Raw genomic sequence first — 24,918 nt, 5'->3', positions numbered from 1 at the left:
AGTTTGTAAACAGGGCCCTTGTACTGGGCTGGGTGGAGTGGGGCTGTCCCTGCTATGCCATGACTCATATCCCATTGCCCCCAGTCAGCCCCTCGCTCTGAGGACTCTGCCCCCCTGCCTCATGTCCCCATTTCCCCCATGGGGACCCACAAATATGTTTAGCACCGGGCCCACAACAGGTTAATCCGGCCCTGTTTGGGGTGCAGGCTCTGGGAGGGAGTTGGGGTGCAGGAGGGTTGCAGGCTATGGGGAGTTTAGTGTGGGTGCAGGCTCTGACCTGGGTCAGGGGATTGGGGTTCAGGAGGGGGTACAGACATGTGGGCTCTGGGAGGGAGTTACCAAATCAGCACGTTGTATAAGAGAAAGGAGCTGCAGGGATTTCATATAGACATAGAAAATGATAGAAGAGACTTTTACGTAGTCAAAATGTGAGAGGCAGAGTTTGAGGAGGGAGGGAGGGAGGAGGGAGGCGTCTGTACAATATTTCCCACATTCAGTCTCCTGGCTGGAGCAGTAACAGCCCCAGCACTTATATAAGATAGAGAGCTGCCCTGTCTACGCTTTGACAGTGTAGGAATCGGGCTGCCTGTGCCTTTAAGCCCCAGCCCCAGGAACCAGCCCCTGCTCCGGGGCTGACACGAGGCACAACTGAAAACAGCCTGTGCCCCCCACAACCCGACACCCCAGATCTGCGAGCCCAGCAGGGGCTCATCCCGAGGGCCACTGTTCCCCCACCCCTCCTAAACGGGGTTTGTCCCCACACAGGGTCTGGCAGCGTCTCCCCCTGGGCTTAACCGCGCTCCACCCCCACCCCGATTTTTCCCCTTCAGCCTCTCTCCTGCCGCTGCCTACAGCAGCCCCCCTCTGGCCAGTAAATTTGTGTCCCCGCTCAGACCCTGGCAGCCCCGCTGCGATTTGCCCCCTTGAGCATTTTAAACGCCCCCAAAGAGCAGGCAGCAAATGGTGAGTAGAAGTGAGGGCAGAGAGAGGGCAGTGGCGACAGCGCAGGTTACTGGGCATGCTCAGTTCGGCTGCGCATGCTCAGTGCAGCCAATGTAGCAAATCGGGATAGGTTCATGTTTCTGATGGTACAGGGCTCCCCAGGAGAAAAGCGGGGGCAGGGGCTGGTGTAGCAGCTCCCCCCCTCCCAGCCCCTGCATTGGGTGTCAGCTGGATCCCAGCTGCTGCAGCCCGCCCTGGCGAGCGCTGCAGCCCGGGGGGTGGGGGTTGCGGGGCACAGAGAGGGTCTGGAGAGGCTGGGAGCAGGGGTGGGGGGAGCATTGCAGGGCACAGGAAGGCATTAACCCCTCTGTGCCTGGCCGGGGGGGCTTCTCCGGCTGCAGTGGCACCAGCTCAGGTAGGGGTTATTGGAGGGGTTGCTGGTGGGTTCCTGCTGGAGGGGGAGGGGCAGGAAATACTGAAGAGGTGGCAACTTCTGGGGAGTTAGGTCTGGAGGGGGGCAGGGAATACCCTGGGTGAGACTATGGAGGGGGACAGTGTGTGACAAACCTGCTTGGACTTGTTTAATGTGGGCCTAGATCCTCAGAACAAACACTTGGGTGTTGGGGGAGAAAATTCCCTAATTTCTGAAACAGGAAACAGACAAAGCAACTCCCTGGGCAGGGCTCCGAAAACTGACCAGATTTCCAGGGCTGAATCCTCAGCCTGCTAGTCAGAGTCTGGTATGACATGGAAAGGGGGCACCCAGCAGGGAGGTGTAGGGAAGATGTCCCAGCCCCTCACATCCAGCTGCTGGCAGTCGGGGGTGGGGGGGTGTTGGGTTCCCCACCATGGGGTTGTATCAGCCTCTGGTTAGTAGGTGTGTGATGGATCTGCTGGGAGAGACAAGGGGTCCCTGTTTGTTCTCTCACCGTGATGCCCCCTAGCTGCTCTCAGGACTGGGGGCACAAATTTTCTTAACTGAACCAAAAGTTCCTGCAGTTTTCAAAAGAGGAGAAAAGCAAAATCTGTGATTTCACACTCACAGTGTCTGATAAGTGGACAGAAAGTTATCACAGTGACAGGGCTGGTGACTGGGGAATGCCCGGCAGTGCTTGGAGCCAGGACTCTGACACGAGTTGATCAGAGAGAAGGATCATGGTTAGCAGAAGTTCCCACAGCCAGGGGCCCAACAGCTATTCCCTGGGACGCAGCCCCCAGAGTCCCCAGCCAGGGACCCCAGATACCCCTCAAAGCCCCACCGGCCAGGGAATCCCCACCAGACCATGACTGTCATGTTGGGAATCCCAAAGGGTTCCCCACCAGAGCCCCCAGCAGCCAGAGACTTGCCTACTGAGAACTCAGTTCCTCACTGCCTGCCTAGGACCCGCCCCGCACACCACCACCAGCAGGATCTGCCCTGCCATTTGTCTGGGACCCCCTCCTCCACCCAGCAGGACCCCCTGATGCTTTACAGTGGGACCCCTCACTCTGCTTCCCTGGCATCCCCTGACCTAGTGCCAGGGATCCCCTCCCCCAGCTCTGCACACTGGGCACGGCAGCGATGCCAGGAGCCAGCCGGGGAAGCCCAGACGGAGCCCCGGCACAGCACCAGGCTCCCTCTGACCCCTTGTCCCGCCTCCCCAAGAGACGCCCACCCCTGCTGTTCTGCAGCCAACGGCCCCCAGCAATACCCACCTCCAGGACCCACAGCCTCAGGGCTGGGCACATCACAACCACCCCCTGAAATCCCAAATCTCCAGAACCCACCAACCTCACTAGGGTACCCCTTGCAATCTCCCCCCACAGACACCTCCCCCCACCCCGCACAACACTGTTACCTCAGAGTGTCTGCTAAGTGGATAGAGAGTTATCACCGCCCCCTGCTGGCCAGTCACACGGGGAGAGGGAGCCCTGGGGGATGTCTCTTGAACCCTGGAAGATCTGGAGGGCAAGAAAGGTAAGAAAAGTCCATGGCCTGTCACTGCAAATAATGGCCACCCTGGATCCACCCCAGAAGTGGCTGCATCTTAGCACAGGGGGAATCAACCCCTCACAGAGGCCATTTGCTATGGGGTTTGGGATACTTCTGGACCCACACTGCACTCAGAGTGACCTCCTCATCCCGTGCCAGCTGGAGAAAAGAAAAGGGTCCAGCCAACTCTCCCGTTACCAGCTGGGAACCACTGAGCCCCAAACAGGGGGAGGCCTCTGGCCTTAATGTGTATTAAAGATGTGGCTGGTCTCTTTCATCAGCAAACATTTTAACACAGATAAAGGGGGGGGGGGAGAAATGGTTCTCAAAGGAGAGGGGAAAGATCAACACTGGGAAATTTAACCCCTGCAACCTCCAGGATGGACAGTGATTCAGGGCAACAGGTTTCCTCTAAGAAAGGAGAAGTTGCTGGGATTGAGAGACACGGGGAACAGCCCCAAACATGAAAGGATTTTTAATTGACATTTGATAACGTAGAAGTGAAAGAGAAAGGGTGGAAATCTGAGAGATTTTGGCTCTATTTTTGCAAATAATAGAGAGGAAAGTGGAAAATCAAAGGGATTTTATATCAGTTTATATCTGATGTGCAGTAAAATGTCAGTGTTTCACATCAGTATTTGTTAAATGAATAGAGAGGAAATGGGCAACATTTGCAAACATTTTATATCCATGTTCAAGAAGCTGAGAAAAGGGGTAAATCTGAGATTTTTTTTATTTTATAATTAGAGAGACGGGGAAATCTCAGGGCATATTCAATTAGAAACAGACAACTAGAGAGAAGTGGGGCAAACGTTTAGGGTATTTTATATCAACCTTTGAGATGTGCAGAGAAAACGTGTCACGACCTGCAACTGGAGGTGGAAAATCAGACTCCTGGAGAGACCAGGGGGAAATGGGGGAGACGGGAGAGCGGCTCGTTGGCGGGGAAAGGGGCGAATCTCCCCGGATTTTACAGCCCGGGTGAGACACTGAGCGAGAAAAGGGGCAGAACTGGAGAGAATTTGTATCGGGGGCGAGAGGCAAGTGGCACCAACAGGGACAGGAGCCAATTAACCCCCCTCGCCCCGCGTCCCCCCCCAGCTCCAGCTTTTCCCCCCAGGGACCCCCCGCCGGGCTCCCCCCCATCCCAGCGGGGGGGGCGGATCCTGCTGCGGCTCCGCTGGGGCCGAGGCGGCTCCGCTGGGGCCGAGGCGGTTCCGAGGCTTCTCCCGGGTTCCCCGGGGCAGAGTCACGTGCCCGCCCCCCCGGGGTCTCTCACTCACCGGGGCAGGGGCGGGCAGAGAGGCTCCAACGGCCCCGCGCGAGCCAGGCAGAGCCGCAGCTGCCCGCGCGCGTTTGCAGCTCGGCGGTCTCTCCCCAACGTCACTTCCGGTCCAGGAGAGTCAGGAACTACATCTCCCAGCCTGCCCGGGGCCGTTTCCGCCCTCCAGCCCAGGTAAGGGAAGGTTTCAGCAGGTAAAATCGCGCATGCTCCGTGCGAGCCGTTCGGGGCGGGAGAACAAAGCTTCTGCTGCCGCCTCCGCGTGAGCCGGGCCCGGCAGGGAGGACCTGGGAGTGAGGGGCTGTCGGGGAAGGTCAGTGGGACGCGGGGGTGTTGAACTGTCTCTGGGCAGCCAGGAAATTCCCGGTGGGCGGGAAGGGGCAGGGGGTTAGTGGCTCCTGTCCCTGTTGGTGCCACTTGCCTCTCGCCCCCGATACAAATTCTCTCCAGTTCTGCCCCTTTTCTCGCTCAGTGTCTCACCGGGCTGTAAAATCCGGGAGATTCGCCTTTCCCCGCCAACGAGCCGCTCTCCTGTCTCCCATTTCCCCTGGTCTCTCCAGGAGTCTGATTTTCCACCTCCAGTTGCAGGTCCTGACACGTTTTTTCTGCAGACCAACATTTGCCCCACTTCTCTCTAGTTGTTTGTTTCTAATTGAACATGCCCTGCGATTTCCCCCTTTCTCTCTAATTATAAAATACCAATAAAATCTCAGATTTGCCTTTTCTCAGCTTCTTGAACATGGATATAAAATGTTTGCAAATGTTGCCCATTTCCTCTCTATTCATTTAACAAATACTGATGTGAAACACTGACATTTTACTGCACATCAGATATAAACTGATATAAAATCCCTTTGATTTTCCACTTTCCTCTCTATTATTTGCAAAAATAGAGCCAAAATCTCTCAGATTTCCACCCTTTCTCTTTCAGTTCTACGTTATCATCAAATATCAATTAAAAATCCTTTCATGTTTGGAGCTGTTCCCCATGTTTCTCAATCCCAGCAACTTCTCTTTTCTTAGAGGAAACCTGTTGCCCTGAATCATTCTCCATCCTGGAGGTTGCAGGGGGTTAAATTTCCCAGTGTTGATCTTTCCCCTGTCCTTTGAGAGCCATTTCTTCCCCCCCTTTATCTCTGTTAAAATGTTTGCCGAAGAAAGAGACCAGCCACATCTTTAATACACATCACAGCTCAAGGCCTCCCCCTGTTTGGGGCTCAGTGGTCCCCAGCTGGTAACGGGAGAGTTGGCTGGACCCTTTTCTTTTCTCCAGCTGGCACGGGATGAGGAGGTCACTCTGAGTGCAGTGTGGGTCCAGAAGTATCCCAAACCCCATGACAAATGGTCTCTGTGAGAGGTTGATTCCCACAGTGCTAAGATGTAGCCACCTCTGGGGTGGATCCAGGGGGCCATTATTTGCTAGTGACAGGCCATGGACATTTCTTACCTATTTTGTCCCTCCAGGCCTTCCATACTCCTGTTCAAGAGACATCCCCAGGCGCCCTCTGCCTGTGTGACTGGCCAGCAGGGGCGGTGGTCACTTTCTATCCACTTCTCAGGCACTGTCAGGTAACAGTGTTGCACTGGGAAGGGGTGTCTGTGTGGGAGATTTCAGCTGGAGCTGAAGGGGTGTTGTGGTAGTGGGAGTTGTTTAGGTGACTGGGCAGGTGGGACCCTAATCAAATTGGTGGGTTCTGGAGGTCTGGGGGGGTTGGTTCTGATGTGCCCAGCCCTGAGGCTTTGGGTCCTGGAGTTGGGTGTCGCTGTTGGCTGCAGAACAGCAGGGGTGGGCGTCTCTTGGGGAGGCGGGACAGGGGGTTAGAGGGAGCCTGGTGCTGTGCCAGGGGCTCTGTCTGGGCTTCCCGCAGACTCCTGGGATCTGCCCTGCCCCGTGCACAGGGGTGGGGGGGGGGGGGAGCGGAGCTCTGGCACTAGCTCAGGGGATGCCAGGCAAGCAAAGTGAAGGGTCCCACTGAAAAGCATCAGGGCAGAGGAGGGGGTCCCAGACAAACGACATGGCAGATCCTGCTGGAAATCAGGGGGGTGTCCTAGGCAGGCAGTGAGGGACGGAGTTCCGGACTCAGTCCCTGGCTGCTGGGGGCACTTGGTGGGGGGAACCCTTTGGGATTCCCAACCTGGCAATCATGGTCTGGTGGGGCTTCCCTGGCCAGTGGGGCTTTGAGGGGTATCTGGGGTCCCTGGCCAGGGATTCTGGGAGCTGTGTCCCAGGGAATATCTGGTGGGACCCTGGCTAGGGGGTGTCTGTTGCCCCTGGCTGTGGGGTCTGGGCTCTGGGTACTGGGGAGTGTCTGGAGGCTGCTACTAACCATGATCCTTCTCTCTGATCAACTTGTGTCAGAGTCCTGGCTCCAAGCACTGCTGGGCATTCCCCAGTCACATGCCCTGTCACTGTGATAACTTTCTATCCACTTATCAGTCACTGTTAGTGTGAAATCACAGATTTTGCTTTTCTCCTCTTTTGAAAACTGCAGGAACTTTTGGTTCAGTTTAGAAAATTGTGCCCCCCAATCCTTGTCCTAGATCTGGGGTATGAGGGAGGTGGGAAGGGGGTCAGCACTGCCACACGATGGTCTCTTCCACAGCATTCTGGACTCATTCTTTCTGAAATCTGGTTTCATTGAGACCAATGTTAATCCAGAGTCACTGTATGGAAGGACAAGGAGTGACTCCAGGTGGACAGTGGGACAAATGAGATCAGCGGTTCTCCCTGTCAGGAGGGGCTCTCATTAGCTGCTCTCCTTAGAGAGCTAAAGGAGGGAATCTGCTCAAACGCTCTGTCCCTCTCTGCTCAGGATACTGGGGTTCAGCTTCCTGGGTCAGATGCTGCAGCCTCCATAGTGATCTGGGAGACCAGGCTTAGCAGCTGCTGCTCCCCCAGCAGGGTTCTGTGCTGGGAAGTGACCTGAATTAAAGCTGCTTCCCTGCCCGGCCCAGGGATGACTTTCTCTAGCTGGTCCTAGCCCCCTAGGGCAGCCCTGGGCCCTGTTAATACTAAATTCTGAGCCAGAGTCTCCAGGTAACTGAAAGAAACGAAGGGAAAATGCTGGGGTCTGGCCTTAAAATGACTCCACACAAACAGACCCCCCCCCCTCATTTCTCATCCAATTAACAATTGCAGGAGCAAATCCAGCCATGGGGGAGCAAACTACCCAGGAATGGGACTTTCCTACCAGATGGGCAGGGAGAGGGGAAAAGGAGATAGAAGGAGAAAGAGAGACTGAAAGGGGCTGTGGGAGAGAAGAGTTTGGAGAGAGATTTCCAGATCTCTAATCTGCCCAGACAGATGTATTACTGCACCCTGGGTAGAGTCACTTTCCGTGGAAAAGATGAGAATCAGACAGAGGAAAATCCAGTTCCTGAGTCCATATCCCTCCTGCTGGGGTGTGGCTGCCGTGCAGTCAGTGTCTGAGGATCTCCACAGTGACTCCTTTGGTTCTGCTTTTTTCTAGCCTTGTGTTCAGAGACTTTGTTAGGGGGTGAGGGGAGGGAGAAGGGAGGTTAAAAATGTGTCTGTGGGCTTAGCCTGGCAGGAGAGGCCAGGTCTACACTGTACAAAGAGATCAAGCCTTTCTCAGCATGGCAGACTCCAGGGTGCCTGTCTGCAGGGAAAGGGCCTGGGGGAATCATGCTGTGAAATGTATTAAAGCCTGTTCTGAAACCTTCACAACTGCCCTTCTCGCCCTGCCAGGCTGCAGAATAACGTCCATGTGTCGCTCCAGTTCATCCCGTCCTATCGTTGGACAGGGGAGAGAAATGGCTGCAGAGGAGCCAGTTCAGGTAGGTATTATCAGGGGGTTGCTGGTGGGTTCCTCCAGCGGGGGAGAGGGACAGCAAATACGTGGGAGATGGGAAGGTTTGCACAGGCTGGTTTGGAGGTTGCAGTCTGGTTTGCAGGAATGCACAGGGTGGAGAAAGGGAGGAGGACAGGGGTGTGCTAACCCTGCTGGGATTTATTTAATATGTGGCCTAGATCTAGGAACAGACCCAGGAGGTTCGGAGGTGGAAATGCTCTAGTTTGTGGAGCAGTAAATAACCCCGCTGCGTGGGGCTGGGAAAACTGACCAGACTCATAGTGCTGGAGCCCGACCTGACTAACCAGCGGCTGCTGTGAGATATGAAGGGGGCACCCACCAGTGAGGCTTAGGGGAGATTCCCCTCCCTTCACATCCAGCTCTTCAGAATGGGGAGGGTGTTGGGCTTCCTACCAGGGAGCTGTCCCTGGACCCTGCTAGGGGCTCCATCTCCTGAATCAGTCAGTGGCTAGTAGATGTGTGATGGCTCTGCTGGGAGAGAGGAGGGGCTCTCGCTTCGCCCCCTCCCCCTGGTGTTTCCTGGATGCTCTGAGCTGGGTGGGGGTGGGACTCTGACTGCAATCCACCCAGAGTTTCTGTTTGGCTCCTGTCCTCCATGTATAGGGGGGCTGTGAGTGGGGCAGCAGTTACTGAGTGTTAGACTCTTGCTCTTTCAGGGGCCGGTGACCTTCGAGGAGGTGGCTGTTTACTTCACCAGGGAAGAGTGGGCTCTGCTGGACCCCACTCAGAGAGCCCTCTACAGGGATGTCATGCAGGAGAACTATGAGAATGTGACCTCGCTGGGTAAGGGTTCCTGTCCCCTCTGTTCTTGGAAGGGAAAGAAGGGACATGGTTCACGGCAGCCCCAATGCCACCTCTACTCTGCCCTGTTTCAGCATCACCCCAATATGCCAGTGACACACACGCTACCAGAGACCCTCCCCTGCTGCAGAACACTTTGGGAACAGAGCACAGGAGCCGTATCGCACAGTGTCAAATATCTCCTGTTTCCTCAAGTAAAACTGAGGGTTAGGAGCGGCTGTTGAGGAGGATGAAAGGCCCAGGGAAGGAGAGCTGTCAATGGGAGCAGAGGGAAACCTTCCCATAGTTGGGACCGTCCTCCCAGATGGTGTTGGGGTAACCTCTTGTACTGAGGTTACCCCAGGCATTAAGAAAAGGCAGCCATTAGTAATGGGAGATTTGATCATTAGAAACAAGGATAGCTGGGTTTGTGATGACTGGGAGAACTGTATGGTGACGTGCCTGCTTGGTATAAAGGTTGCTGATTTCTCAAGGCATCTAGATAGATTTATCTGTAGTGCTGGGGAGGAGCCGGTGGTCGTGGTACATGTAGGCACCAATGACATATGGAACGGTAGGTGAGACGTCCTGGAGGCCAAATTGAGTCTGCAAGGAAAGAGGCTGAAATCTGGGACCTCTATGGTGGCATTCTCAGAAAAGCTTCCAGTTCCACGCACAGGGCCAGGTAGGCAGGCAGAGCTTCAGAGTCTCAGTGGGTGGATGAGATGATGGTGTAGAGAGGAGGCGTTTAGATTGATTGATTAGGAACTGGGGAAACTTTGGGGATGGGGGAACCTATACAGGAAGGATGAGCTCCACCTAAACCAACGTGGAACCAGACTGCTGGCACTTAACATTAAAAAGGTTACAGAGCAGTTTTTAAACTAAGAGATGGGGGAAAGCCAATGGCTGCAGAGGAGCTCCTGGATCGGACAGAGACTTGTCTTAGAGGAGAGACTAGTGATAGAGTTTCTAGTTCTAGTCCAGCAGAGAGGCTGGAAGAGGATAAAGTAGGGGCCAGATCAGACGAGAAGCATTCACACACACAAGAATCTGACTCATCAGAAAAGGGCAGACAAATAAACAGTGACAAGTTTTTCAAGTGCTTGTACACAAATGCTAGAAGTCTAAATAATAGGATGGGTGAATTAGAGTGCCTCGTGTTAAAGGAGAATATTGACATAATAGGCATCACAGAAACCTGGTGGAGTGAGGACAATCAATGGGACACAATCATTTCAGGGTACAAAGTATATCGGAAGGACAGAGCAGGTCATAAGAACGGCCATACCGGGTCAGACCAAAGGTCCATCCAGCCCAGTATCTCTACCGATAGTGGCCAATGCCAGGTTTCCCAGAGGGAGTGAACCTAACAGGCAATGATCAAGTGATCTCTCTCCTACCATCCATCTCCATCCTCTGACAAACAGAGGGTAGGGACACCATTCTTACCCATCCTGGCTAATAGCCATTTATGGACTTAGCCACCATCAATTTATCCAGTTCCCTTTTAAACATTGTTATAGTCCTAGCCTTCACAACCTCCTCAGGTAAGGAGTTCCACAAGTTGACTGTGCGCTGTGTGAAGAAGAACTTTCTTTTATTTGTTTTAAACCTGCTGCCTATTAATTTCATATGGTGACCCCTAGTTCTTGTATTATGGGAATAAGTAAATAACTTTTCCTTATCCACTTTCTCAACATGACTCATGATTTTATATACCTCTATCATATCCCCCCTTAGTCTTCTCTTTTCCAAGCTGAAGAGACCTAGTCTCTTTAAACTTTCCTCATATGGGACCCTCTCTAAACCCCTAATCATTTTAGTTGCCCTTTTCTGAACCTTTTCTAGTGCTAGAATATCTTTTTTGAGGTGAGACCACCACATCTGTAAACAGTATTCGAGACGTGGGTGTACCATGGATTTATATAAGGGCAATAATATATTCTCAGTCTTATTCTCTATCTCCTTTTTAATGATTCCTAACATCCTGTTTGCTTTTTTGACCACCTCTGCACACTGCGTGACATCTTCAGAGAACTATCACGATGACTCCAAGATCTTTTTCCTGACTCGTTGTAGCTAAATTAGCCCCCATCATATTGTATGTATAGTTGGTTATTTTTTCCAAGGCTCTTACATAAATTATATTATTATGGGATAAGAGGAAGATATTTTCATGGATTGAGAACTGGTTAAAAGACAAGGAACAAAGGGTAGGAATAAATGGTAAATTTTCAGAATGGAGAGGAGTGGTGTTCCCCAAGGGTCAGTCCTATGACCAATCGTATTCAACATATTCATAAATGATCTGGAGAAAGGGGTAAACTGTGAGGTGGCAAAGTTTGCAGATGATACTTGTGACGATGCAGTTCTGGTGGGACCCAACTGAGAGTGACAAATCGCTTAAAACAGGGTAGTTACAGCCCAAGGCTGGGATTTTTCCACCTCTAAGGCAAACCAAACCAGCCAGACAAAGAGGGCTTTGGTTTCACCCCACTGGTTAACCACAAGTCACACAAGCAATTTCCTTAGACACTCCAGTCTTCCAGTATCACCACCTGTGCACTCGTCCTGGGGAGGAATGGTTATGAAAACCAACACCCCAATAAAAGACAAAGGTTCTCTCGATCCCAAAGAATCAAGCCCCAGACCCAGGTCAATATACACATCAGATCTTACCCACAAATCATGCTGTTGCCAGTCCTTTAGAATCTAAAATCTAAAGGTTTATTCATAAAAGGAAAAGATAAAGATGAGAGCTAGAATTGGTTAAATGGAATCAATTACATGCAGTAATGGCAAAGTTCTTAGTTCAGGCTTGTAGCAGTGATGGAGTAAACTGCAGGTTCAAATCAAGACTCTGGAGTACATCCTCCTCTGGGATGGGTCAGTCAGTCCTTTGTTGAGAGCTTCAGTTTGTAGCAAAGTTCCTCCAGAGGTAAAAGCAGGATTGAAAACAAGATGGAGATGAGGCATCAGCCTTTTATAGGCTTTTCGAGGTGTAAGAACACTTCTTTGGTTCTTACACCTTTGCTGTGGAAAATGACAGCAAAATGGAGTCTGGAGTCACATGGGCGAGTCCCTGCATACTTTGCTGAGTTACAAGGCGTATCTGCCTTCTCTCAATGGGTCGGTTGAATAGCTGATGAACCTTAATGGGCCATCAAGCAGGCTAAGCAGAGCTAACACCAACTTGTCTGGGATGTCTCCCAGAAGCACAGCATAAGTTTGAAATACACACAGGATAGAGCCAATACTCATAACTTCAACTACAAAATGATACATACATATAGACACCATAATTATAACCAGCAACCCATAACCTGGTCTTGGACACCTTAGATGACCCCCTGTACATAAGATTTGGTGCCACTACAGGACCTTGGTTGCAACCATGTTCTATATGGTCCCAGATTATATCAATAACGTCACAATACTAAACTGCTCAAGATAGTTAAGACCAAAGCAAACTGTGAAGAACTTCAAAAAGATCTCACAAAACTAAGTGACTGGGCAACAAAATGGCAAATGTGTATAAATGTCAAGTGATGCAGATTGGAAAAAATAACCCCAACTATACATACAATGTGATGGGGGCAAAATTAAGCTAATCAGGAAAAAGATCTTTTTGTCATTGTGGATAGTTCTCTGAAGACATCCAGCAGTGTGCAGCGGAAGTCAAAAAAGCAAACAGGATGTTAGGAATTATTTAGAAAGGGATAGACAGTAATACAGAGAATATCTTATTGCCCTTGTATAAATCAATGGAAATAACTAATTTAGACCCCATCATTTTATATGTATATTTAGGATTATGTTTGCCAATGGGCTGCAATATGTGTTATCCTGACATCTAGCACTGCTGAGATCCTGCATTCAATAATATCCCTGCCCTTCCTGTTCCCGTTCTCCACTGAGCCCCATGCTTATGTTTCCAGCTTCCCCAGGACTCTGTCTCTGGACCCATCTGTCAGCAAGAAGCAGTGCCAGGGAGACTTCGATTTCTGGGACGTGGATTTACTTTCTGTGTGTTTTAGGAGACTCTTTTACACTGCTCTACTGTGAGAGCAGCCACTCCTGGGCAGTTCACACGCAGTCTCCAGCATGTAACTCGCTCCCAGCTACACAGTATTGAGTGCTGCTAGTCAGTGACTCACAAATTACAGTACCCCACAGGAGAACCCCAGAAAATTCTCTGCTCCCAGACTTCCCCCAGAAATGTGCATCTTGCACTGTCCAGCACACTCCTGAACAATGGGAGCTCATATGAAATCTGTTGTTTCATCAGTGGAAAATGACATGCACCAGCCTTGTTATTCCAAATGGAGTTTCCAACACACTTTAATCCAAGCACACTGGTTTGATAAAAAAGGGAAACAAAATTATTAACTACTGAAAAAAAAGATTTGAAGTGACTACAAGTAATGAGGCATAAAAGTCAGAATTGTTTATGAAAGAAATTCAAGATAAAACACAAACTAATGTTTAACCTAACAAGCTAAAAGGGATTTAAAACAAATGTTTCTCTCACCATCTGCTGAGACAGGCTGGTTTTCCTTTCAGCCAGGACTCCCCCTAACCTGCCCCTGCCGCCCACATTCAGTTCTTCAGGAGTTGTCATGAGCAGAGGGAAAAGGGGGAGAGAGAGAGAGTCTCATGCATTTTCCTCACCTCTTTTTATAATTCAGTCCTTTGTACTAGAAATCACTTCAGTTCTCAGCTGAGTCATGGTGACAGGCTGTCATAGATACGAGCTTCAAGTGTCCCTATGATGGAATGTAAATGTCGTCACACCTTCCCCCTGGTGGAGAATGGCTATTTGACCAGCTGTTTGCCTTGCTGTCTCTGAGAAACTTAAGGTTAGGGCTGCAGCTTTTTCAGTAATATCATACTGTAAAATCTCATCACTTTCCATACAATGTTGCTACACAGTTTAACAGGAGGATATTCAGTAGATTATGTCTTTTCAAATGGTACCTAACAAGCCCTACAGTGATAAATGAAGGGGAGGGGAGGGATCTCCCTTTTATAAACACCCAGCCAGCCAGTGGGCTGTAAAATCCCTGTTGGTGCGAGTTCTCTGCTTGCTCTACCTCTAAAGGGTTAACAAGCCAACAGGGTTTAAAAAAAGTATTGGGCACCTGACCAAAAGAGCCAATGGAAAGGCTAGAACTTTGTTAAATGTCTGTGTGTTCCCAACATATATATGGGTATTATATATTAATATTAATTATATTATATTATTTACATTAAACCTTCCTACTCCAACTCCCACACTGTCTGACTGAAGCAGGGGGTTTTTATCACCTGACTGACTGCTGGTGCTCTAATTGGCTTCAGGTGCTCCAGTTAATCTGTAGCAAAACTTCCTCCCCTTGCAGAGAATAAGGCTCCCTGCTAACACTCTCCTGCTGTCCTCTGGCCATGCTGTATCACAATACCAATATGATGAAATTGCAATGAATCGTGCTATATATGCCATGTAAGGAGTCAGTGAAAATGTTATGAGTTTCAAGTATGATAATCTTGTTTCTATCTTTGTATTGTGAGTTACAGATATGTAGGGTATATCTGTATTCCAGACTTGTGCAGTGTTTCTGAGTGACACCCCAGACATATTGGCATCAGCGCTGCCCAGCCTGTTCGATGGCCCAGCCAGGTCACCAGCCATACAATGAACCCATGGAAAGGATTAAGGGGATACACCTATTGTGTCAGCAGGACATGCAGGGTTATGCCTGTTGTGGCACATGGCCGGCACTATTATGCTGGGTCTCGTGCTATCGCTTCTTGGGAGGGTTCAGGGCACCATTTCTTGCCCCTGAATTGAATATTAACTGCCCCACTAGTGTCCTAGAGGAGGGAGTGGAGAGGAGGGACCTGGGCCCACCCTCTACTCCAGGTCCCAGCCCAGGGGCCCTGAGGTTAGTGGTGAACCACTTGAACTGATGGTTCCTTCCCCGGGCTACTTCCCGCTCCCACCCTTCAGCTTGTGGGGCTTCCTGCCCTCCTCTGTACAAGCCAGGTGCCCCTTACCTAGGGTCTTGGACTTCTTAGCCCATTGCAGCACTTCTCCAAACTTTCCTCTGCTTCCCTTCAAACTGTTCTCTGCTCCAATACCAATCCTTCTGCTCCAGCTCCTTCCCTGTCTGATTAGAGCAAGGGTCTTTATCAAGTGACTGACTGCAGGTGCTCTAATTGGCTTCAGGTGCTCTAGTTCATCTATAGCAAACTTTCTTCCCTCTGCAGGGACAAAGGCTCCTTCTAACCCTCTCCAGCTGCCCTCTGGCCATGCTGTATTGCACTGTGTACTGAGAACTCCAAGGCTTTTCCATGCCATGTGCTGTGAAGCTTGTGTTTGGGACACAGGAATTAGAATCCACTTGGCAAAAGGAATATAAAGGGCAGCTGCATCATCTCCATTTTGTCTTCAATTCCTCTTCCTACCTCTGGAGCAACTTCTCTACAAACTGAAGGCTTGAACAAAGGAGTGAATAATGTGGATGTTTACCAGAGAGCCGTTCAAGCCAGAAACTCACCAATACTGCTAAGAACCAGATGTATAGATTTCTGAATGTGTCTGACTGCTTTCCCATTTAACAACTCCCTATTTCTTTCTTTTATAATAAACCTTTAGTTTAGATGCTTTCTTGCTTATAAACCTTTAGTTTAGATGCCAACAAATGGCTGGCATCGTAGTATTTTGAGTATGATCCAAACCTATACTGACCTGGTAATGTGGCTGACTCTGGGGTCAGAAGAACACTTTGTTTATGTGAGCAGAGTTTTTAAATAACCTCTCACTGTGCTGGACCTAGGTGCTGATTAGGAGCCAGAGAACTGGAATGCAATAAAGGGGGCCGTGTGATTTCTTTTTTCAGTTTCTCGATAACCAGTGTGGGGGATCAGAAGCACAGTTGGTGACTGGTTGGTGAGTTTAACTTCCGTGTTAACCACCAGTTTCAGAGCCTTTGCTCTCCCTTTTTCAGCCTGCCCTGGTCTTGGCATTTTCAGTGAGGACCAGCCCAGGCACACTGGGTCACACTAAGTATTAAAGTTAAATTAATAGAATGTTTTTATGAGAACGTTTATGAAATCAATGGAACCCCTTTGTGTTCTTTCTTCTGAGCAGGGTTTCCATTTTCCAAACCTGATGTGATCGCCCAGCTGGAACAAGGGGAAGAGCCATGGGTCTCAGACCTGCAGGGTTCAGAGGGAAAACAGACCCTGAGATCTCCCTGCAGAGGTGAGGAAACATTAAACCAACTCTGAGTGTGAAAGTGCCTGAAGGAAACATCTGGGATGCCCTACCAAGCTCTTGAGAGGTGTCTCAGTTCATTATTGTTGCCAGCAGGGGTCATATCCTCAGGGTAACTATAGCTCATGGCTTCCCGTAGATTCTAGCAGACACCAGGCAGTAGCTTCCTCCCTTCCCCCTGAGAATTTGGATGGGATTTGAAAGCCAAATTGATCCCCTCCTCTCTCCTGTTTTGGGGAAGAGTACGGGGGAGTTCAGTTTGTGATTTTTATTTGACCTCCTCCAGCACTTAGTTTGTTTTGGCTTTTCACTTTTCATCCCTGTTTGATGTTTCTGTCTTTTTCACAGCAGGTGATGCAATGGCATGTGAGAAAGAGGAGCAGAATTCTCAGCAGAAAAATGTTCAGCAAGTGGATAAACACAGAGCATTATTGCAAAGATCAAAAAGCCATGTGTCCAGGAGTCATGAGGAGGAAAAATCCTGTGAGATTCAGCACAGACCAGAGAGAGAACAAGGAAACCAGCCGGGGGTGAAAATGGGTAAACGTATTTCCTCTCAGGGAACTCAGAAGGACCTCAAGGAAACCACAACAAAGCAGGAAATCATCATTGGAAAGAGAAAAAATACATGCACAGTGTGTGGAAAAAACTTACGTGACTACTCAGCCCTTCTTAATCATCAGAGAATCCACTCAGGCGACTGGCCCCATGAATGCTGTGAGTGTGGGAAAACCTTCACTCAAATATCAACCCTTTCTGTTCATCAGAGAATCCACACAGGGGACAGGCCCTATGAATGCTGTGAGTGTGGGAAAAGCTTCAATCAGAGCTCACAGCTTATCAAACATAGGAAAATCCACATGGGTGAGAAACCTTATGGATGCTCTAAGTGTGGGAAATGTTTCTTTAATCGTTCAGGTCTCATCTTACATCAGAGAATCCACACAGGGACAGGCCCTACAAATGCAGTGAGTGCGGAAAACCTTCACTCAGATATCAACCCTTTCTGTTCATCAGAGAATCCACACAGGGAGTGGCCCTACGAATGCAGTGAGTGTGGGAAAACCTTCACCAGCAGCTCAGACCTTTCTAAACATCAGAGAATTCACACAGGGAAGAGGCCCTATGAATGCCGTGAGTGTGGGAAAAGCTTCACTCAAAGATCAGACCTTTTTACCCATCAGAGAATCCACACGGGGGAGAGGCCCTACGAATGCCGTGAGTGTGGGAAAAACTTCACTAGCAGCTCAGCCCTTTCTAAACATCAGAGAATCCACACGGGGGAAAGGCCCTATGAATGCTGTGAGTGTGGGAAAAGCTTCACTAGCAGCTCAGCTCTTTCTGTTCATCAGAGAATCCACACGGGGGAAAGGCCCTATGAATGCTGTGAGTGTGGGAAAAGCTTCAATCGCAGATCAGCCCTTTCTGTTCATCAGAGAATCCACACGGGGGAAAGGCCCTATGAATGCTGTGAGTGTGGGAAAAGCTTCAATCGCAGATCAGCCCTTTCTGTTCATCAGAGAATCCACACAGGGGAGAGGCCCTACGAATGCCGTGAGTGTGGGAAAAACTTCTCTTGGCACTCAGCCCATATTCGCCATCAGAGAATCTGCAATGGCAATGAACACCATAAAACCCTCTAGGGCTATCAATTTTTTGTCTTTAATACTTTTCCTGATTCCCACATAGTAACTTTTTAAATCTGTTTGAACTGTTTGCAGCACTGTTATCCCTCAGCTTGGCCAGATGAGTGGCCCATTTATGCCTTTTGTAGTTTGCCTTCTTTTGAGCTGGGCCCATTTGTCCTTTCTATCAACTCAATTATCCCACAAGTAACTGGAGTGTGCCCTTCCTATGAGGAACCAGGGAGCATCACATTTATACCATTGCTCCTATTGCAAAGTGATTGTTAGAGTCGTCAGTGATACAGATTGTATCCTTGCCAGTTGTTCTCACGTTGCTCTGGGTTGTGCTGAAGAGCAGTTACATTGGGAATTTTTCATGTTATAGTTAAATAAAGAGGAGCAGGGGAAAAAAGTGTCATTTCAGCCTCTGTGACACTGGAAGGAGATGGGGTGGTTCAGAGATTCCCTCCTTCCCCATCACTCCAGAACTGTTACATTTTGGCTTCTCTGTGCAGAGTTTCTTTTCATCACATTCTATCCCTCCACTTCTCAAAATGTCATATGAGGAAGAGTTCTCAGCTGTCTGTGCTTGGCGATGATGCTTTGATTTCTTTCCTGCTATATCAGAGTTGCTATGACTGGAGATGAAAGTGTCAAAGACCTGGAAGGGGAATTTAAATGGATCCCAAACATAGTGTGATTATTTGGCATTTAAATTCCAGGTTTCATCTATTGGTAAAGCCACTTCTGGCAAGAGGACTATTTTGTCCCCCATTATGGGGATGCTGGGATACTTACAATTTTGTAAATAACATAACTGACTATTGAGAGAGTGCTGAGTGAAGCTGCTTTGAATGGATCAGAGGAGAATGTGATGGGAGAATCTCTTGTCCTGATTCTAACTAATCAGATGTAACCTGCTCTGGAATTTCTCTTGATACTTTCATTGCCATGTATTCTGTCTCTCTGTGATGTGGGTTTCTCTCTTTCCTGAAGGCTGTTTGCTCACCCAATTGGATATTAGTTCAGTTCGATAGGACGTAGCTCAGATTTCTTGGAGAATTGAAGACAAATGACCGATTTCCTAAAATCCTCATTTGTCACTTCAGCTTTGCTTTTTCCCACCCCTCCATGATGACAGTTCAAGTGCAGTTCTGTCAACAGTGGAGAACTCTCCAATTTACTGCACATGCTAACAAAGAAACAGTAGTGATTTAAAATCTCTATTCGGAAATGGTGAACAACAGCAGAACCCCAACTAACTGAAGGAAGTGCATATGATCACAGTGGAGTTCAATTATTTAAGTCAGTATTTTCTCAGATGATTTGGGGAGAGAATTCCACATTAAGTGATTTTTAACTTGGCAAAATGCCCATGTATTTGGTTCCCGAAGCATTTTTGTAACCCATGCCCCACAGAAGATCTTTCCTATTTGGAATGCTCCCCTTCATGATGCAGATGTTGAGGAAAGAGAAGTGGTATTTTTGTTCAATTTATCCTTAATAGATGCTCAAAATGTGTATAAAATGAAATCAATGTTGGAAATCTAATAGCTGCAGAAAAATAGCTCTTTTTAAATAGAAATTCTAGCTCTGGTAACGAAGATTCTGATCCAGGCCTGTATCCAGTCCCTTGCCTGGACCCCTGTCACCAAATTAAAGAAAAGCTGGGCACGTTTCCGGAAGCCATTGCTTATGACACTGCTGAGATTTTGAGTGGTTTTGTAAAGGATTCTACTTCTGAGAAGTGTAAATTTACCCTAAAAAGGGCAAGGAAACAAAGGGCATCAGGAATGTATGTTTGTTCGGATGAGGCAAGAAAAGGGAGTAGCATTGTCCCCCTTGGGTAGCCCCTGTTCAATTCCAGGTCAGAAAGCAAAACTCTTCTGCAAGAATATCCAAAAAATATTGTGTTTCATTTCACTGCATAAGTACAGTTGTGTGGCAATTAAGTGATGACCCTAAAATTTCATAAAAGCAAAGAACGCTGAACAAAAAAGTGGGAAATACGGCTGTATCTGAGAAAATGGCTTGGAAAGAAGGAAGACAAAATTGATCGGTCGAGAGAAAAGGCCCTGTTTCCCCCTAGTTTGGAACTTCTCTCACAACTACTGGAATAGAAAAGCTAAACAAATGGTGTCCTATTGTTGCAAAGGAGATTGAAGTGAGGCCATTTTCTCCAAGTAAAAGAAAATGGTCACGTCAGGAGTGGGATTTGAAACCACGTCTCTATACAGAAGCCAGAACACCCAAGAGAGAGGAAAAAAGAGTCTTAAAACTGGCACTTTGGACCAGTCCACAATCCTAACGCTACAAAGAATGTGACTTATCAACCCTAGTTTTCATTAATATTTGATGACACTCTTTAGGGAGGCCAAGATGGCACATCTCTTTCAACTCCTAGAGACCTTCTCCAGCACAGCTGATTTTTAGGCACACTCACCCGGACCTAAAGTTACACGTTTCCTGGAGTTCCATGAGTTCTGCGGTGTTGGAATCTCCCTGCTCACGTTTTAAGCGAACAAAAGATGGGTGCTGGCATTCTGAGACCCTCAAAATCCTGCCCTGGGGGCCAGACAGTTAAGCAACCAGCATCCACAACCTCTACCATGATAGCATCCCGTCTGGCAACAACTCACTTATCAATAGCTGGGGTCTGAAATCCTCATTTCTTTGTTCTATCACTGTAGTCTCCACTTTCCTATTGCTTGTCTGTATAATCTGTCTGGTTCTGTGATTGTTTCTGTCTGCTGGATAATTAATTTGTTGGGTGTAAAGCAATTAAGGTAGTGGGGTATAACTGGTTAGATAATCATGTTACAATATGTTAGGATTGGTAAGTTACATTTCAGTAAAATGATTGGTTAAGGTATAGCTAAGCAGAACTCCAATTTTACTATATAGTCTGCAGGTTCAGGTACTGACAACAGTGGCTGCCTTTTAGCCAGAGCTTTTAATCAGGGCAATACATTGATCCTGTAAAATCATTTCCCAGCCGTAGTCCATCACCCACATTCCTTAGGGCATTGGGCCACCATGTGGACGTTTCATTTCCCTCCTCAATTTCACACAGAGACACAATTTCCTTTGCACCGATCCATGAACAGCAAAACCTCCTTGTGTCTCTTGTCTGAGCCAGCGCATTCGATTCCATTGACACCTTCTCTCCTGCAATGGCAATGGTCATGCAGACGGGACGAGGCCACCTTCACCTCTGACAGTGAGATATTGGATCAGCTCTTTCTTTATGCTGCTGTTGTTAGTCCATGAAACATCAGGGATGGATGCAAGGCTGAGTTCATGCACCAACCCCCTGAAACATTTCAGCGCCCCAGAGAAATCCTGACTCCGGCTATTGGCATGATCTGGTGGAGATTTGAATAGGAACTGGACGGTCTGAATTGTCAGTGTGGGGAATGAACAACAATCTATAGCAATGTCGTTAACCACAAACACACTCTAATCATGCTCCAGCCGGAAGGGAAATGGGCAGGAACTCTTGCTAAAAGGCAGCCACTGTTGTTAGTACCTGAACCTGTGTAGGGACACCCGAGTGGGTATCGAGTCCATTGCCTTAACCAGGGGTAGTCGATTATTTTATCAAGATTCAAATTTATTGGTCAAGGTATAATCAATGTATAGACGCCAGAAAATAATACACTGATGCTAATGAGAAGAATATAGAAATATTTTGCAGTCACTATGGGCATAACTATGATTGTTTTGTGTTTCACTCTTTATATATGGCACCACCTTCCTTCCCTTTAGACTTCTAGTTTACCAAGGGTAAAACTAAACAACTCTTCAGATACCAGGGATTTGATGTAGCAGCTTTCAATCCTCCGGCTCTGCCGGGATAAGTAACATTTCAGGCTGTCACTGAACTGAAGGAGGGAGATCCTTTTTTGACAGGTTACGCCTCCTCTTAAAGGTGTTTATCTGGCAGCCTTGGTTCCCAGGTCTCTCCTGAGGGAAGAAAGTTTCTGTGCAAAATACCAAACCTTTTAACAGAGCGGAGGGAAAGGGAACGGCCACATGATTCTTTTATGTGGGATGACTCTGAACACTGACTGATCTGCACTCTCTTGTGTTTGAAGAGATGTTGAGTTTTGCACTTGGGAACCTATAAGGCTGAAGCAATGTTATGGATAGTGACACTGCGACTGAAGGGTTATTTAAGGTTGTAAAAATTGTTAAAAACACTGAGCTTAAACGTGAACTGCCTGTTATTAAAGGCTGGTTTCCCCACGTCGGTTCCATAAGCTCTGCTAGAAATGCCCTGGGGTCTCTCCTGCCTCGGTGGGAACTCGAGGGAATCGTCCCCTGCTGCCCTTGGCTCCAGGCTGATTTTTCTGGGGAGGGGGCATGGAATTGATTTGTTTGCTGTTGAGAAGGGAGCCAGGCCAGTTCTCAGGGAATGAGAACTCCCAGCATCTGCCCAGCCCAGCCCAGGCTGCTGCCCTGTCCCAGCCTCTGTTCCCCTGGTGGCCCTGCGTGTTTGACTCTAGAGCAGGCCGGAGCAGCAGCTGAGGCAGAGGACACCTGGGCTGGGCAGATAGGAGGGAGTTTAGCAAGTGGAAATGGTAAAACTGCAGTGAAGTATTACCTTGGACTCGACGACATTTCTCCATTGGTTTGTCTGCTCTGGGCGGGACAATGACATGTCCTGCTGCATTCGTCATTTCAAAGGGGGGTTTAGGATTTTCATTCTCAGACACGGTGCACAAAGCAGGACTCAACCCAGGGTGCAAACGAAATGAGCCACTCACAGGTTCTGGCAGCCACAATGAGCCTTTGGTGTGAGAGCTCAGACCTGCCCCTGTCCCACAGGGAGTGGGGGTGCCTACAAGGGGCTTGGACCACTGATCTATCAGTGCCTAACTCCCAAACTTTCAGTAACTCTATCATCAGTGCCCGTAAGTGTAACTTAAACCATGAGAAAAACCACACTAGGCTAGACCAAAGGCCCATCTAGCTCTGAATCTTGTCCTCTGACAGTAGCCAATAGCAGGTGCCCCAAAAACCACCCGTGGGAGTTGAACCCAGGATCACCTGTTTACAAGGCAGGTGCTTTAGCCGGCTAAGCCATGGTGCCTGCCTGGGTGTAAGACATAGTGTCTGCCCACACCTGACTCGCTGCCATCTCCACCAGGACCTGACAAGCTTTCCTTGTGTTTGGATTCTGCAAAGCAGAGGAGCAGGTGACGTTTTCCTTGCAAGCTGTGTGTGTGAGTGAATCTTTGGCCAGGTCTGCACTACAAAGTTGTTTCAGCAGAAATATATTGCTCAGGTGTGTGAAGAACACACAACGCTCCCTTGGTCGGCAGCTTGGTGTGGCTGGTGTACACACTGCAATGCCATGTCTGGCGACAAAACTGCCCTGTTTTGGTGACAAAATAAAACCACTTCGATGAGAGGCCTAGAGCTTTCTGCAGCAAACTTACTGTGACAGAGTGCCAGTGTAAATGCTGCTGGTCATTAAATCACCATAACTGGCCTCCGCCAGTATCCCACAATGCCTGCCGTGAACTCACCTGCCCTGCATTCCTGCTACAGAGGCTGGGCCCCTCCCCTTTCCTAGCTCCAGGAATTTCTGGCAGCTGAGCCTGCTGCTCTGCTCCGGCAGCCAGGAGCAAATCACTGCCGTGCAATGCTGCTCTCCGGCACTGCAAACACAGAGCAGGGGGCGGGAACTTCCATACATGGGGGTGCTACCGGCATCCGAACTGTGACACCCCATGACACCCCTTCCCTCGAGGAGGCTCTTACGTTCTAAACAGGGACGGCTGTTTTCTAGTAAAATCACTAAAAGAGAAGGAGAAAACTCGAAAGAGGTTCCTCCTGGTGCTCACGTCCGTGAACTCGAATACTCTCTCAGTCCTCAAAGAGAGACCTGGAGAAGGAGACTTGCTGCAGCAAAGCCACAGGGGTCTCTGAGGTCTCCCTGGTCCCTCACCCCTGTTCTGCCTGGCTGATGTCAGCATCTCTCTGTGAGGTCACCACCTCCCCACCACCTTGGACCAATAGGCTGAGGTCCTGCAAAAGGCCTTTGTGATGTCACTGCCGCACCCCGCCCTTGCTGTGCCAATGTCCTGCCCCTGGCCAGGCACTTTGCAGGTTTCAACTAGTCCCTGTGGATCACCCCACTCAAGGAGCGTTCGTTCTAGGCAGCAAGCCGACTAGACAGGGAAACATCAGACGCTGCTCCCAATGCTACACTCAGTTTTTCAGAAATGAGTCGACTTTATGGCCAGAAGAGACCATTAGAGCATCTAATCTGACCCCCTGCATATCACAGGCCTCCTGTAGGACACAAGAGCTACTTTTGGGGCAAACACATTCCAGAAAGGCATCTAATCTTCATTAAATGACATCAGGAGATGGAGAATCCACCACTTTCCTTGGTAGCTTGTTCCTGTGGTGAATCATCCTCGCTGTTGAATATTTGTGCCTTAGTTGCAATATGAATTTGTCTCTTTTCACCTTCCAGCCATTGGATCTTGTTATGCCTTTCTCTGCTAGATTCAAGAGCCCTTTAATACCCAGTATTTTCTCTCCAATATGGCACTTCAACGAAGTCACCTTTCAATCTTCTTTTGATAAGCTAAACAGGTTGAGCTCTTTCAGTAACTCACTAGAAGGGATTTTTCTGCAGCCCTCAGAACATTTGGTGGCTCTTTGCTGCCCCCGCTCCAATTTCACAACATCTTTTTCAAACGAGGACACCAAAACTGGAGGCAGTATTCCAGTATCAGTCTCACTGATGCCGTGTCACCTCCTGTGACGTTATTGACATAATCTGTAACTGTATAGATCACTGTTGCGACCACTGTTCTATATTTGCAGCCAATATTGTAGAAAGGTGTCGTGCAAGGGGTCTATGAAGAGGTTCTGATTGGCTGATTATAAGGATGCTATCTCTAGATGTCTATCATTTTTGTAGTTCACGTTATGAATACTGGCTCTATGCTGCCTGTATTTCAATCTTGTGCTCTGCTTCGGGAACACCCCAGACAAGCTGGTGTCAGTTCTGCATAGCCTGCTTGATGGCCCATTAAGGACCATCAGCTCTACAATCGCCCCACTGAGAGAAGGCAGATACGCCTTGTGACTCAGCAAGGTCTGCAGGGACCTGCCTATGGAGAGAACTCTAAGGTTTTTCTGTGCCACGTGCTGGATAGAGTGTCTTTGGGACAAAGAAAGCAAAGACCACATGGCAAGAG

The 24,918-nt window shown here is 48.8% G+C and overlaps 1 protein-coding gene and 1 pseudogene across 1 annotated transcript; one reads left to right on the top strand and one right to left on the bottom strand.

The window, feature by feature from the left end:
• LOC120381572 overlaps positions 1-24,918 on the bottom strand; it is a 127,857-nt pseudogene that overhangs the window by 73,930 nt on the left and 29,009 nt on the right.
• On the top strand, positions 16,880-18,875 carry LOC120381741 (zinc finger protein 70-like; the record flags this gene model as incomplete). Its single annotated transcript, XM_039499855.1, has 3 exons — positions 16,880-17,038; positions 17,105-17,624; positions 18,865-18,875. Coding segments are annotated over 3 exons (690 nt in total), but the record flags the coding sequence as incomplete, so codon positions are not given.

This window comes from Mauremys reevesii, linkage group 14, assembly GCF_016161935.1.
Source record: "Mauremys reevesii isolate NIE-2019 linkage group 14, ASM1616193v1, whole genome shotgun sequence".
Lineage (NCBI taxonomy): Eukaryota > Metazoa > Chordata > Testudines > Geoemydidae > Mauremys > Mauremys reevesii.
Note: the sequence above shows the minus strand (reverse complement) of the source record. Positions and strands in the feature narration are given on the sequence as shown.